Source organism: Pleurodeles waltl, chromosome 8 (genome assembly GCF_031143425.1).
Source record: "Pleurodeles waltl isolate 20211129_DDA chromosome 8, aPleWal1.hap1.20221129, whole genome shotgun sequence".
NCBI classification, from domain to species: Eukaryota; Metazoa; Chordata; class Amphibia; order Caudata; family Salamandridae; genus Pleurodeles; species Pleurodeles waltl.
In genome coordinates this window covers 1,420,301,113-1,420,317,446 of record NC_090447.1, presented here as the reverse complement: position 1 = coordinate 1,420,317,446, position 16,334 = coordinate 1,420,301,113, and the positions used below count along the sequence as shown (strand labels likewise).

The 16,334-nt window shown below is 45.1% G+C and overlaps 1 protein-coding gene across 1 annotated transcript in view; it reads right to left on the bottom strand.

The window, feature by feature from the left end:
- The window catches only part of LOC138248710 (E3 ubiquitin-protein ligase TTC3-like), a 1,210,547-nt gene that overhangs the window by 418,360 nt on the left and 775,853 nt on the right, over positions 1-16,334 (bottom strand). The window contains exon 30 of the mRNA XM_069202542.1: positions 2,570-2,620. Coding sequence (XP_069058643.1) covers positions 2,570-2,620 — 51 coding nt within the window. The remainder of the gene's footprint in view (positions 1-2,569; positions 2,621-16,334) is intronic.

Here is a 16,334-nt window from a genome sequence, read left to right as displayed (position 1 = left end):
TCTCTCCTGCAACTCTGCATGGATACAGCAACATAGGTGGTGGTCTTGAGTGGTCCCCTTGGTCCCCTCTCCCAGCTGTCCAACTTTAGAGGTGGTGAGTCTTTGCCTCTCCTTGCAGGACTGTACCCCTGTGCACCGCAACTCTCGCAGATACCAAGACCTGTTGGCTCTTCTTCCGTGTAGCCCTGGCCTCCAGCACTCTTCCCTGCAATGCGTGGTCTCCTGCCTGCTGCTCCAGCAATGTGGGACTTGTTTCCAGGTGTGCTGAGTGGGCCTCACTGCAACACCTGTACCTACTGCCTGTGAATTGCCTGTGGGGGCTGCATCCACAACTTCTTGCTCTCCTGACTGCTGGGGGTCGTCTGGGACTCCCTTCCTTGGGCTGAGTTCCCTCAGGCCTTCCTGGTCCCCGGCAGCTCTCCAATTCTTGTTGGTGGTTTTTCTTCTGACGTGCATCACTTCTGGAACTCTTCCTCTGCTCCTGTGCTGCACAGCCGACTCCTGGTCCTCACCTTCGACCTGGTCCTGCACCTCCACAAGGGTGGGTAGTGGCTCCTGCTCCAACTGGAACTGGACTTGGTCCCCTTCATTTGCATGTCCTCTTCTGTCAGATTCATTTTCTGTTTTTTGCAGTCTTGCACAGTCCCTTTACAAAGTTTCGCTTTGGGTTTGGGAAAAACCAGGTACTTACCTTTTTTTTCCCTGGTCGCTTGGGGGCACTCTGGTACTTACCTTTTGGGGTTCCTAGTTCCTCCAGCTCCCCTCTACAGATTCCCCTTACTTGGGCAGGGGTTCATCATTCGCATTTCAGTTTTTTAGTATATGGTTTGGGCTTCCCCCTAGGGTCACCAATGTCTATTGTTATTGCACTGTTTTCTATTACTTTCTATGCTCATTCCTGACAACTAAGGTGTATAGAATAGTGTTTTTACTCACCTGCTAGTAGAGTATTGCCTATATTGTATTTTAGTATGTGTGCCACTAAAATAAAGTACCTTTATTTTTGTAACTCTTTGTGGTTCTTTCATGTGTGTAAGTGCTGTGTGACTATAAATGGTATTGCATGAGCTTTGCATGTTTCCTAGATAAGCATTGGCTGCTCATCCACAGCTACCTCTAGAGAGCCTGGCTTCCTAAACACTGACTACACCTCACTAATAAGGGATACCAGAACATGATATAGGGGGGATAACACCATACGTGCTTACCACACACCAGGCCAGCTTCCTACAACCGTGTTCCGAGCCAGGCCACCCATCTCTTTCTCACACAGCTCAGAAATTGATGGGGATGGCTAGCAGTGACAGAGTTATAACAGGGTGTCAGTTGAACGTGTTTCAGAAGAATTTCATGGCAGAAGGCAGTCGATTTAGTGATGGCCACCATAGAGCTGTTCTAGTTTGCAGCCACCTTTGGGGATGGCTGGCCACACCCCCACATCTTGCAGATCTAGAAATAGGTTTTCATCAACTTAAAGACTGTCATCACCATCATCATTGTCAGCAGGAGATTGGGAGGTTTCTGGACCAGAATAGGAGTACAAATTTGTCATTTACAGGGATATCTGAGTTTGAGTCCGATACGACTACTGGCTCCATTTCCAGAGGTGGTGATATCGGACCAGTGTCCAGACTCTGGGTTGTACTATCGGATGTGGTGCTGGATGAGGAGTCGGAAGTTGTGCTAGAGCTTAAATCGGCAGAGCCTTGATAGGAGACAGTGCCGGCCTTGAAGCGAGGTTGAGTGGCACAGTCTACGTCTGGGGCAGATCCACCAGCGGTAACCCGATTTGATGCACCTCAGATCCTTAAGACCAGAAGGTGCTCCACAAGGATCTGTGAGCTGTCGAAGGCCAGTTTCAGTTTACCTAGCTGTTGAGGCATCGCCAATGGCTTGGGAAGTCAGAGCGCATCAGGATCAGTCACTAAATCGATTCCTAATGAGGGGGAATGACTCCATGACCTGGAGGTCATTACATGACTTCAAATGATTGAAATGGCAGGATGATATATATTTGTGCTTTGACCTCTTGTGCTTCTTTGATGTTTTGGACTGATCTGAAATCTTGCTATCAAAATTCTCAGGATCCAGTCTAGCATCAGCGTGAATTCCCAAGGTGAGAAATCTGCAGTTAATAGTCTGTCAAAAAGCCTGTGTACTTGCCTCATATCATAACTTCAGCACTAAGGGTACAAGGTAAAACTATTAGTTGATACACAAAAAATACAAAGTTGCAGATAAATTTGCAGAACACAACGTTGACATCAAAATGCATAGCTTATTATCCCTGCATTATCCCTTTCTGACACATTAGATACCAGGTTAGCTAATTATGAAAGAATAACTAATCTTAGCTGACTTAAGTGAGGCAAAAAATAAAATTAGATACTATTGTGAGACTTGGATATCGCTATTTCGGTTTTTACAGACAACTCAAATAGCCAAACCTTTGAGGTGTGGGGGATATCACTGTTAAATAAATACCAAAGTTTTACTATGTGCTCTTTATACTAAGTAGATAGTGTGAAAAACAATATTTAAAATAGAGTAATTCTTATAAGTGGCATACCTTTGATTCTTTTTGTTTCTTTTTTCGGGTTTTATTTTTAACTTTGATACTCTAAAGAATAAAGGAAAAATATATTAATAAAAGAATGAAATAAAAATAAAATCTTTTGAAAATGTGAGTGATTGCACAAAAGGTTAAGAATGGAGAGCAGCATACTAAGTGCATTTTTTCTGCTCTTTTCTGAACACATTTCTATTGGACTTTACATTAATACATCCAGTCAAATCACACAGTACAAAGACAGTTACTATATTGAATCGAATTGACCTTGCTACACTTGGTGACTGGATACCAAACGAATACCCTTCCCCCAGTGGTGGGTCTGTGGAATGACTAAGACTAACACATTTTGAAAGACCGATTGGGCAAAAGTTCCATCCCTGCTGCATATCGAGAGAGTAGTGCTTTGTAAATGTGTGGAGGAATGCCAAAGTAGTGGCCTGGCAGTTTTAGCATAGTTTTAACAGTCTTTGTTCTGATGTAATGAGCATGCAAGCCTTCTGGGGCTTGCTTGTTGGCCAGCCCACAACAGATCTTGAAGCATATCACAATCCATTGGGAGATGGTTTGCTTTTGGACTGTTTTGCCTTTTTAGATCCAGGGAAATGGAAGAACAGTTGGTCATCCTGCGGGTATTCTGTGGTCCTATCAACATTGAAGCTCAGGACGCTCTTAGGGTACAGAAACTGGTGCTGCTCTTCTATCCTGGAGTAATGAGGTGGTGTATATAATATCATCAAGATGATGGATTGGCATATGTGGAATTACCTTGGGCAGGAATGCCACTTTTCTACAGAGAACTAATTTGTCTGTAAAGAAAGATGGGTATGCTGGCATAACAGACACAGTCACTCACCTAGCCAATGTATTGGTAATGAGGAATGCAGTCTTGATGTTTAGTCAACATAAAGAACAAGGACAGTTGTGCATTGGTTCTAAGTGAGTGTACAGTAGGTAAGTGAGTACCAAATTAAGGTCTCACTAAAGCATCTCAAACACCGTTGGCGGCAACATGGGAATCAGCCAATTAAAAACAACAGAGCAACAGGTGATATGAAATAGGATGGATGATCTAGTAAACATAAGAAAGCTGAAAGGTAACCTTTAAGTGTTGTGTTGCCACAGCAAGCCCTTGTTGGGCTAAGGATAAACAAAATATATGGACATTCAATAACTGTGCAATTATGGTTTGGATGTTTCAAGAGGAACACCAGACAACAAACTTCTCCCTGCGTCCTGAAAACAGATTTAGTATATGGACGTCTGGCTGTGAGGATGATACCAATCATTTAGGGGGAAGATCAAAAGCTATCAACTGTCACTGTTCAATCTCCAGGCAGAAAGGTGCAGGTTATGTGGGTTTTGGAGGATAAGATTCTGCCCTGATGCTGTAATATGGGGTACTCCAGAAGGGAAAGCCGAAATGGAGGACATATGCTCATGACCAGATGTTATGGGTACCACACTCTTCTCATCTAGTCTGGAGCCACCAGGATGACTTGGGCCCTGTCTCTCTCAATCTTTTTCAACACACTGGGAAGGAAAGCAAGGTGTAGAGAGAAGTGCAGGAGTCCCGAACCCGAATACAGGCAGACAGCAGTATTGTCCTGGGAACTCCAATGCACAAACATTTTGACACTGCACCTTCTCTGCTGTAGCACAGAACAAGATACCTTTGGTAACACCTTATCAGGTAGAGGCTATATCTAGCCACAGATTCCTTACCTTTGAAGTTCCCCAGGCATCAGACTGGATCCAGAAGATTTTTTTGTGAGCAGTACCCCTGCGCATTGGTAGATGGCATTGATCAGATCCACGTGCGTCGTCAGTGTCATCCGCACCATAAGAGACATTGCGTTACCTATATAAGTGCCACTCAGGCACGCTGACGTCAGTTACTTTCCACGGCAGAAGCACTGAGCCATAAAGTGCACTGACCCCTTGTGAGAATAACTAAGGCACTGAAAGGGGTCAGCGCTGTCCCTGGATATCCATTCTCAGAGCTGGGAGGATGGGTAGGTAGATAAGGAACGTGCAGCTAGATATAGTCTCTACCAGGTAAGGCATTACCAATGGTAAGTAACTTGTTCATCTGGTATATACAGATTCCTTACCTTTAAATACATACCCAAGCAATACCTCTTCAGAGGAATTCATGCAGGACTGAATAGACAAAGTGCCCGTCCCTATGGACCCGAATGTTGTAATAAAGTGCCCTATTTCACATTGTCACCCCGTTTTTTGCCCTAGTACTGATGGTTTTTGACTGAAAGTGCACTGGACCCCTAATACACAAACCCCCAGTGCCAGTTGTGTTTCCCCTATAACAAGGTAAATGTTTAATTGACCCAACTGGCAAGAACTTTAGCACCCATGTAAGTCCCTAGTAAATGGTACCCCTGGTACATAGAGAATGGGTTCTAAACAGGTTCCCTAAGAGCTGCAGCATGTATTATGCCACCCTAGGGTACCCACACTCAAACACATGCAGACTGCCATTGGAGAATGTGTGAAATGGTGCAAATCATTTTGAAAACATGACATTGCACACATCCTGTGTGCAATGCTCATACTCACTGCATGTAACATATGTAAGTAACCCCTACAGCAGGCATTAGAGCCCTAAGGTAGGGTTATAGGAAAGTACCCTCTTTTTGCAATGGTTACCCTAATTTTCTGCCTGATGTCAGTGTGCTTGACCGTGTTCACTGGGATCCTGCTAACCAGGACCCCAGTGATTATGCGCTCTCTCTCCTCTAAACGTGGTAGTTGCATACTGATAACTCAGTATTTCACCCCAATTGGCATACTGGTGCCCCCTGGTATATGGTACTTAGGTACCCAGGGCACTAGGGTTCCAGGGGATCCCTATGGGATGCAGCATATCTTTTCCCGACCCACTGAGAGCCCATGCCAAGGCTTCTGAAGGACTGCCATTGCAGCCTGCATGATAGGATGCATGCACCCTTTCACTGCCATTTACACTGCACCAGGTCACTTGTACGTAACCCCTATAGCAGGCCCTTTAGCCCTGAGGGCCAGGTGCAAAGTACCTGTGTGTGAGGGCATCCCTGCACTAGCAGAGGTGCCCCCACGACATCCAGGACCATTTTCCCAGACTTCGTGAGTCCCGGTACACCATTTTAAACATGTACTGGACATAGGTCACTACCTATGTCCAGCTACATAATGGTAACTGAACATAGGCATGTTTGGTATCAAACATGCAGGAGTCATACCCCCATGCTTTTGCAAGCATTGGTTGTATGATCCCATGCACTCTGGGGGCTCCTTAGAGGACCCCCAAACTGCCATTACAGCCTTCTGAGGTTTCCCAGGCAGCCCCAGCTGCTGCCACCTCACAGACAGGGTTCTGCCCTCCTGCTGCTTGAGAAGCTTAAGCCCAGGAAGGCAGAACAAATGATTTCCTTTGGGAGAGGGGTGTTACACCCTCTCCCTTTGGAAATAGGTGTTGCAGGCTTGGGAGCGGTAGCCTCCCCAAGCCACTGGAAATGCTTTGAAGGGCACATTTGGTGCCCTCCTTGCATAATTCAGTCTACACTGGTTCAGGGACCCCCAGTCCCTGCTCTGGCGCAAAACTGGACAAAGGAAAGGGGAGTGACCATTCCCCTGTCCATCACCAACCCAAGGGTAGTGCTCAGAGCTCCGCCAGAGGGTCCCTGGGATTTGCCATCTTGGATTCCAAGTTGGCAGGGAACTCTGGGAGCATCTGAGTGGCCAGTGCCAGCAGGTGACATCAGAGCCCTCCCCTGAGAGGTGCTTGCCTGGTTAGGTGACCAATCCCCTTTTCAAGGCTATTTAGGGTCTCTCCTTTGGGTGGTTCTTCAGATTTGGATTTCAAGACTCCAGCAGGAGTCAGTCCTCTGCATCCTCCATTTCAACTTCTCACCAAAGAAACTGCATCTGGACCCTCCAGGAACTCTACAAACTGCAACAAAGAAGCAAGTCACCTTCTGCAACATTGTATCTTCAGCTCCTGCCAGCAACAGCAACTGTTTTCCAGTTGGACAGGTCGTCTTCAGACTGCACCAGAAGATCGAAGGAATTTCCCTTGGGGTGAAGGAGTCACTCCCCTGCTTCTGCAGGCACCTACTGCAACGACGACCGGCTCTGTGGATCCCCTCTCCTGCTGAGCTTGTGGATCCTGCATCACGGGTGGTGGACTGAAGTGGTCCCAACGGTCCGGATGTCCTATTGTCCAACTTTGGTGAAGGTAAAAGCTTGCCTCCCCACGTAAGAGTTCCCCCTGTGCACCACAAGTTTTGCAGTTGCCAAGGCTAGTTGGCATTCTTCTACAAAGTTCTTTGTGCATCTTGCAGCTCCGGCCCCCAGCACTCTATCCTGAGACGTGCAGCTTCCTGAGTGGTTCTCCGGAGACGTGTGAGCCTTTGTCGTAGTGCTGCGTGGGCCTCTTTTGCACCTTGCTTGTCCCCGTGCTGTGGGACTCCTGTGCCTGCTGCGGGACTCCTGTGTGTGCTGCCTGGTCTTCTGTGGACTCTCTCAGTCCCTGAGAGCCCCTTTAAACTTTCCCTCCTGGGTAAAGTTCACCTGGTCCTTCCTGGTCCCGGCAGCGCCATTTTCCACTAACCACGATCTTTGGTGTGCCAAAGCTTGTTGGCGGACTCCAGTGACGCAAACCAGACTGCAATACTCCATCCAGCGTGGGACATCACCTGCACCAACCAGGAACCCGACTCCATCTTCTTGGGTGCAGTACTGACTGTTTTCACCGGTGGTTCTTCTTTTGCACCTTCATCTGGGTTAGCAGGGGCTCCTGTTCTCCCTGGCTTCTTCAGTGCTTCTTGGACTTTGTACCCCTTCTTTCTCAGGTCTTCAGGTCCAGGAATCCACTGTTGGTGCCTTGTAGTCTCTTCTGGTTCTTGCTTAATCTTCTTTTGCATGTCTGTGTGTGTTCTGGGAAAGTTACTGTGTTTTACTCTGGCTTTCCTGGGCACTGGGGTGGGTTCTAGTACTTACCTTTGGGGTTTTCTAGCACTCCCAGCAACCCTCTACACACTACACTTGACTAGGTGGGAAACCGACTTTCGCATTCCACTTTCTTAGTATATGGTTTGTGTTCCCCCAGGCCCATTTCTAACGATAGTGATTTTCACTATTTGCAATGTTTTCTAACTGTTTATACACCTGTTTTTGCATACTAGTGTATATAATTTGTGTATTACTTACCTCCTAAGGGAGTGTAGTCTCTATGGTATTTGTGTCACCAAAATAAAGTATCTTTATTTTTGTAACACTTAGTATTTTCTTTCATGTGTGTGAGTACTGTGCGACTACGGTGGTATTGCATGAGCTCTGCATGTCTCCTAGATAAGCATTGGCTGCTCAGCTACAGCTAGCTCTAGAGAGCCTGGCTTCTAGACACTGTCTACATTTCACTAATAAGGGATAACTGGACCTGGTGTAAGTACCATAGGTACCTACTACAAACCAGACCAGCCTCCTACAAGAGTGCATTATATTACAGGAACAGATGTAGCCCTGTGATGTCTAGTTTCATCGCTAGACATTGCAAGTGTTCAGGAAGCCATTTTGAGCATATGTACTGGGCATTGATCATTACGAGTTACCCAGCTACATGATGGCTACACTCAAAATACTAGTGTTTAGTATCAAACACCTTGTCTTAATAAATCCAGAATGATGCCAGTATCAGATTTATTGTGAGATGGACTCAAAGGGCACCTTGAAGGGGTGCCCTCAAAACTCACAAGTCTTAGTGTGCTGGCTAACTGGTATCAACCAGCCTGCTACCACAGGCGAGTTTCCGACCCCCTGCAGCAGAGAGCCCATGCTCTAAGAGATCAGAAACAATACCTGCTATAGAGGAAGGGAATCACAGACCTCCTCCAGCATGATGGCTATAGTTTTACCATATCAAGGTAAAGCATATAACTATAGCTTTACAGCCCTTGTCACCTTTGCTATGCAGCCCTGGCTTCCCCAAGACCTGGGGCACACGACCCTCCTGCCCTAAGGTCCATTTGGCACCAGAACAGGATGGAAATTTGTTATTCAGGAGGCATATTTCACTTCTAGGCTATTCACACCCCTAAGGTGAGGTGGATACTCGAGGAAGGGTTCCCCCATCTTGTTTTATTTAAACTGGTAACTCTGGGTCAGGAATATGCGGACTCTTGATAGGAAGTGGTCAAATAGGGGGTGGAATCACCCCAGGGGAAAGTAGCCCATTGGCTACTACCCTGCTCTCCCCTCAACACCCCTGAATTCAGTATTTAGGGCCCCCCTGGCACCAGGACTTCAGATTGGTCTACTGGGAACTAAAGCAGGACAAAAGAAGAGAATTCACTGCAAGAACGGAGTCCTTAACCACCACCTGGCACCAAACGCTGCCCTGCTGCTGAAACCTTCACAATTGCATTGAGCCGACTCATCAACAGCTGTGAAGGACTGTCCAGCACTTCAACAACCAGACAGCATCTCCCTTGGGGTGAAGAAGCCACCCCTGCATCTACAGGCACTGACCACATCTGTCCTGGAACCCGTGTTGTTGGCCATTAGGCCCACTAAGGGAACAGCACAACAGGAGGAGGTTCCTGAGGCTCTAGGAGATCGGGTACGTCTCTCTCTGGCGAGTTTTGAGATGCTGGACCCTCTAGGAGCCCCCCTGCACCAATACCCTGACTATCAGGGCACTTGAATCCACCAAGGCTTGTTAGTGTCCAGGCCAGACACCATGACTGCCAAAACGAACCTGTATGTCAAGAGATGTGGAGGTTGGGAGCCAACAAGGTTTATATTCCCCTATCGCTAAATGATTAAAGTGGATTCATTATATGAAACTTGAAAAGCAATTTTATCCCTGCTCTCTACCCATAGGTCTGAGACTGGGAGCCAATTTGATGGCACAGGGCTCTTCTGAATTATCCTAGATGAATTTGAAAAACAAATGGACTTTATGGTAAGCCCTGCAGACAACACTGGTACTATCAAATAAGAATTATTTTTAACTACAATAAATTCTTTTCTTCTCCCCTATTTTCACATACACTATTTTTGGGTGGAATGAAATGGGCTGTGCATGTCGTGGATAAATCACATGACACAATAAAATAATCAGAACCATCAATAGAGAGGATTATAATAGCTTATTAATTTGTTTTGTTTTTCCCATAAAGAAGTTATCCATTTTTTGACTATTTTGAAGTAAATGACAATGTTTGGATAAGGATACTGATTTGTGATGATTGGTGAGCTGGTGTCAGACCTATGTTGGATGCAGGTGAGGGTTGATGATGGGAGGGGAGCATGTGAATCTTCTCCAGAAAGTAAAGATTTAATTGATTGTGTATAGTGGATTCCTCCATATGACACTCTCTATAAAGGAATTGGGGTATTTCCCCCTTTTTTGGATTATATTTTGGTAATGACAGGAAGTGATGGCTCAATGGGATGCACTCCGATTGGAGTTTTTTTTTATACTTATAGGGAATCTAAAGAAATTGGGAATTTATGTATTTTTGTTTGTTTTTGTATAGATTTGAAAAGTGTATGTTGGGAGTATATTCAGTTGTCCTGAAGAAGGTGGTAGAAGGACTCTGAAAGACCACTGAAACGTGTTGACGCAAATTGGACTGCTGGACCCATTGGAACGGACTTAAAATTGAATAGGGATTGTGTGCATCAAGCAGTTAGCCTGGACATACCAAAATCGGGACAGCTTAAATATAATAGACTAGGATGGATGTCTTGTGTTTGGTCTCCTTCATGTTATGTTATGTTTTTTATAAGCATGGTTTTTATTAACTCATTTTGCAGCATTTTTTTGTTGGCCCTTTAAGGGTGTTTTTTTATATTGTATTTTTATAGGATTATTCGATTAAATAACTTTCTAGTACATTCCTTTATTTGAGACTGATCATTGGAGTGAATGAGTGGTTGGTATAGTATGTTGAGTGCTGAATAGCTTATTGTTCCCCCTGGGGATCTCTTCTTATCACCGTGGAGGGATTTCAAGACAAACAAGCTCCACATCCAGAGTAGCCCTGCTGTTTTGTTTTGCCCGCCTCTGCAGGTTGACCAAGAACCATGGGAGCCTCCAAATCTGAGTGCCAACCAGCCCCTCTGCACCTGAGCCCCCAGCCGGGGTACAAGACTTCTGCCTGCGTCTCCTTGTCCTAACAGCCCCCACAAGCCGAAACCCGCGTTGGGTTTTGCCGGACTTTTCCCCAAGTCCCCTTTTGCAAACTCTGTTGTTTTAACAGTTCCCCTTAAACGTTTACCGCTGTAGCACTCACGGCTACCAACGCAACCAGCACTTCTGCACCCGAACACACCAGGGCAGGTAAACACGAACTGCTGTACTTTGGAGCTTGGTCTCCAGCATCTTAAGTCCTAAAGGATACCCTTTACAACAGTTTGCAAGTATACCTATGCAGTCTATGTTTCTCCTATAGGATAGCATTACATGTTTGAGGCTCATGTCTCAAATCTGACAACGTTGCTATTTTCGCAGTTTTCCTTGTAAAAATCAATAAAGTCTCAAGTACTTATCCAATATCGATTATCTTGGTGTTTAAGTATATATAAAAATCTGTGCTATTTCTCTAAGTAGGGCTCATATCTCTTTTTGAGGGTGTCTTATTTATTGACTGTGTATAAACAAGTGATCAACCCTCCCCTCTGATAAGCCTAAGCCGCTCAACCACACCATCGCAAATTGGGAACTTGGGACTGTGAAACCGATAAGGGTCGTCTGGAATTTTTGCATGGTGTACCTCTACATTTGTATACATAAAAAGTCTGCTTCCTATGATTGTCCAGGCAGTAGTGTTTGGTAAACATGTGCAAAGATGCCCAAGGTATTGTCAGGCAGATGTCCAGCACCTGAACTCCACGTGCTAACGGAGCAGTCACAACTTTAGTACTGGTGGAATGAGTTATCAAGCCTTCAGGAGGTTGCTTCTTGGCCAGTGCATAACAGATTGAATACTGTGCATGACCCATCCAGAGATGGTCTGCTTCTGCACTCCTCGACCTTTCTTCATACCAACATACCCCACGAACAGTTGATCAGCCACCCAAAACTCTTGTGTGCAGTTAAGGTAGAACAACAACACTCTTTGGGTCCAGACTGTGGAGTCGCTCCTCGTCTTTAGAGGGATGTGGAGGAGCAAAAACGGTAGACAGTGTGATTGATTAGCTTACATGAAATGGGGTGTCAACTTTCAGCAGAGAGGAGGCCCGTTCCAGTGCCATTTTGTCAGGGTAGACAGAGAGGTAAAGGTGGCTTAGCTGATAAGGCCTGCAGCTCACTCACTCTACGGGCAGATGTAATTGCCACAAGGAAGGCTGTTGTTAATGTCAGAAGCCTGAGGGGACAATTTTGGAGAGACTGGAAAGGAGCACACATTAAGAATGTTGAGATCTGATTAAGATCCTATTGAGGAACTATAAATGTGACAGAGGGAAACAATGTACTAGACCCTTCAAAAAACATATGTAGAATAGGGAACTTGAACTAGGTGGGTTGGTTAGGCAGCCGCAAGAATTAAGAAAGAGCAGACAGCCTTTATGGGTGCACAGAGAGGATTCCTGCTGGGTGAGGGATAAAATAAAGAGCAAAACTTCAGAGAGAGGGGCAGAAATTGGATCAATATGTTTCTCTGAACAACATCAAACAAATTCTTTGCAGTATAGGCGTATACCCGTCTTGGTGGAGGGATGCTTAGCTGCCAGAATAACTTGACAGATTTCAGAAGGAAGGCAGAAAGGTGTCAATTGCCGCCGCTCAATTGCCAAGCAAGAAGGTGGACAGGGGACAGGTTCGGATGAAGAGCCCTTCCATTACTGCAGCAAAAGAAGATCTTCCCAAAGGGGCAGCCTAATCAGAGGATGAATGGTCATGCTCAGTAGCTCATGATACTGGACTCCCATGCCTAGTCTGGAGTCACAGGAATGACTTGGGCCCTGAAGAGTGTCTGGCTGAGTGAGGATCCTTGGGGTACTCTGCAGAATCTTTCTTTGGGTTCCTATGTGAATGGTGGTAGTCTGACACTATGTCCTTCTGGTGAGGAAGGATCTAATCCATTCCAGTGCTTCATCATGTATTTTGGTGTCGTGCAGTCTGGTGCAGAGGGTGAAGTGGGAGATGGTGTCAAATGCGGCAGAGAGGTCAAGGAGAATGAGTGCGGTTGTGTCTCGGTGGTCTAGTATGGCGTGTATGTCGTCAGTAGCTGCTAGGAGTGATGTTTCGGTATGAAAATGTCACTTACCCAGTGTACATCTGTTCGTGGCATTAGTCGCTGCAGATTCACATGCTGTGCATAGTCCGCCATCTGGTGTTGGGTCGGAGTGTTACAAGTTGTTTTTCTTCGAAGAAGTCTTTTCGAGTCACGAGACCGAGGGACTCCTCCTCCTTTGTTTCCATTGCGCATGGGCGTCGACTCCATCTTCGATTGTTTTCCCCGCAGAGGGTGAGGTAGGAGTTGTGTATGTTAGTAATAGTGCCCATGCAATGGAATGAATAAGTATGTACAAAATAAAGTTTAAGTAATATATTTACAAATGTACAAATGTTGAAGATTACTTCCAAACGGCTACAGGCTCCCGGGGAGGCGGGTGGGCGCATGTGAATCTGCAGCGACTAATGCCACGAACAGATACACACTGGGTAAGTGACATTTTCAGTTCGGTGGCATGTGTAGCTGCAGATACACATGCTGTGCATAGACTAGTAAGCAGTTATCTCCCCAAAAGCGGTGGCTCAGCCTGTAGGAGTGGAAGTAGTTTGAAATAAAGTTCTTAGTACGGCTTGACCTACTGTGGCTTGTTGTGCGGATAGCACGTCTACACAGTAGTGCTTAGTAAATGTGTGAGGCGTAGACCATGCGGCTGCCTTACATATTTCGTTCATTGGAATATTTCCTAGGAAGGCCATGGTAGCGCCTTTCTTTCTGGTTGAGTGTGACATTGGTGTAATGGGCAGCTCTCTCTTTGCTTTAAGGTAGCAGGTTTGGATACACTTAACTATCCATCTGGCTATACCCTGTTTTGATATTGGGTTTCCTGTATGAGGTTTTTGAAATGCAATAAACAGTTGTTTTGTTTTCCTAATTAGTTTTGTTCTGTCAATGTAGTACATTAGTGCTCTTCTGATGTCTAATGTATGTAGTGCCCTTTCAGCTACTGAGTCTGGCTGTGGAAAGAACACTGGTAGTTCTACTGTTTGATTTAAGTGGAACGGTGAAATAACTTTTGGTAAAAATTTAGGATTAGTTCTTAGAACTACCTTATTTTTGTGTATTTGAATAAAAGGTTCCTGTATAGTAAACGCTTGAATTTCGCTTACTCTTCTTAGAGATGTAATGGCAACGAGAAATGCAACCTTCCACGTTAAGAATTGCATTTCGCAAGAATGCATGGGTTCGAATGGTGGACCCATGAGTCTTGTTAAGACGATGTTGAGGTTCCATGAAGGAACAGGTGGTGTTCTTGGTGGTATAATTCTTTTAGGCCTTCCATAAACGCTTTAATGACAGGTATCCTAAATAGTGAAGTTGAATGGGTAATCTGCAGGTATGCAGAAATTGCCGCGAGGTGTATCTTTATGGAAGAGAAGGCCAGATTTGATTTCTGCAAATGTAGTAAGTATCCTACTACATCCTTTGGAGATGCATGTAATGGTTGAACTTGATTACTATGGCAGTAGCAAACAAACCTTTTCCATTTACTTGCATAGCAGTGTCTAGTGGATGGCCTTCTAGCCTGTTTTATGACCTCCATACATTCTTGGGTGAGGTTTAAATGTCCGAATTCTAGGATTTCAGGAGCCAGATTGCTAGATTCAGCGATGCTGGGTTTGGATGACTGATCTATTGTTTGTGTTGTGTTAGCAGATCTGGCCTGTTGGGTAGCTTGACATAGGGTACTACTGACATGTCTAGTAGTGTTGTGTACCAGGGTTGTCTTGCCCATGTTGGTGCTATTAGTATGAGTTTGTTTTTACTCAATTTGTTTACTAGATATGGAAGGAGAGGGATAGGGGGAAAAGCGTATGCAAATATCCCTGACCAATTCATCCATAGAGCATTGCCTTGAGACTGCCTGTGTGGGTACCTGGATGCGAAGTTTTGGCATTTTGCGTTCTCCTTTGTTGCAAATAGGTCTATTTGAGGTGTTCCCCAAATGTGGAAGTAAGTGTTTAGAATTTGGGGGTGAATCTCCCATTCGTGGACTTGTTGGTGATCTCGAGAGAGGTTGTCTGCTAGTTGATTCTGGATCCCTGGAATAAACTGTGCTATTAGGCGAATGTGGTTGTGAATTGCCCATTGCCATATCTTTTGTGCCAGGAGGCACAGCTGTGTCGAGTGTGTTCCCCCCGGTTTGTTTAGATAATACATTGTTGTCATGTTGTCTGTTTTGACAAGAATGTATTTGTGGGTTATGATGGGTTGAAATGCTTTCAACGCTAGGAATACTGCTAACAATTCGAGGTGATTTATATGCAGCTTCGTTTGATGTACGTTCCATTGTCCTTGGATGCTGTGTTGATTGAGGTGTGCTCCCCACCCTGTCATGGAAGCATCTGTTGTTATCCCGTATTGTGGCACTGGGTCTTGGAAAGGCCGCCCTTTGTTTAAATTTATACTGTTCCACCATAGAAGCGAGATGTATGTTTGGCGGTTTATCAACACCAGATCTAGAAGGTGACCCTGTGCCTGTGACCATTGCGATGCTAGGCACTGTTGTAAGGGCCTCATGTGCAGTCTTGCGTTTGGGACAATGGCTATGCATGAAGACATCATGCCTAGGAGTTTTAATACCATCTTTGCATGTATTTTTTGTGTCGGATACATGGCTTGTATAACCTTGTAAAAATTTTGAACCCTTTGTGGACTTGGAGTGGCTATCCCCTTTGTTGTGTTGATTGTAGCTCCTAAGTATTGCTGTGTTTTGCACGGCAGAATGTGTGATTTTGCATAGTTGATGGAGAAACCGAGTTTATAGAGGGTTTGTATGACATACTCTGTGTGGTGTGAACACTTTGTTAGGGAGTTGGTCTTGATTAGCCAATCGTCTAGGTAGGGGAACACGTGTATTTGCTGCCTTCTGATATGTGCAGCTACTACTGCTAGGCATTTTGTAAATACTCTTGGTGCGGTCGTTATACCGAACGGCAACACTTTGAATTGGTAATGTATTCCCTTGAATACGAATCTTAGGTATTTCCTGTGCGAGGGATGTATCGGTATGTGGAAATACGCGTCCTTTAGATCTAAGGTTGTCATATAGTCTTGTTGTTTTAGCAGTGGTAATACATCTTGTAGCGTGACCATGTGAAAGTGTTCCGATTTGATGTAGATGTTTAGTGTTCTGAGATCTAAGATTGGTCTCAGTGTTTTGTCTTTTTTTGGTATTAGAAAGTACAGTGAGTAAACTCCTGTGTTCCTTAGTGTACGTGGTACAAATTCTATTGCGTCCTTTTGCAGTAATGCCTGAACTTCTAATTCGAGAAGGTCTAAATGCTGTTTTGACATGTTTTGTGTTTTTGGTGGGACATTTGGAGGGATTTGGAGAAATTCTATGCAATAACCATGTTGGATAATTGCTAAGACCCAAGTGTCTGTTGTTATCTCCTCCCAAGCTTTGTAAAAATGGCTTAGTCTTCCCCCCACTGGTGTTGTGTGAAGGGGTTGAGTGACATGTGAGTCACTGTTTGGTTGTAGGGGTTTTGGGACCTTGAAATTTTCCCCGGTTTCTAGGG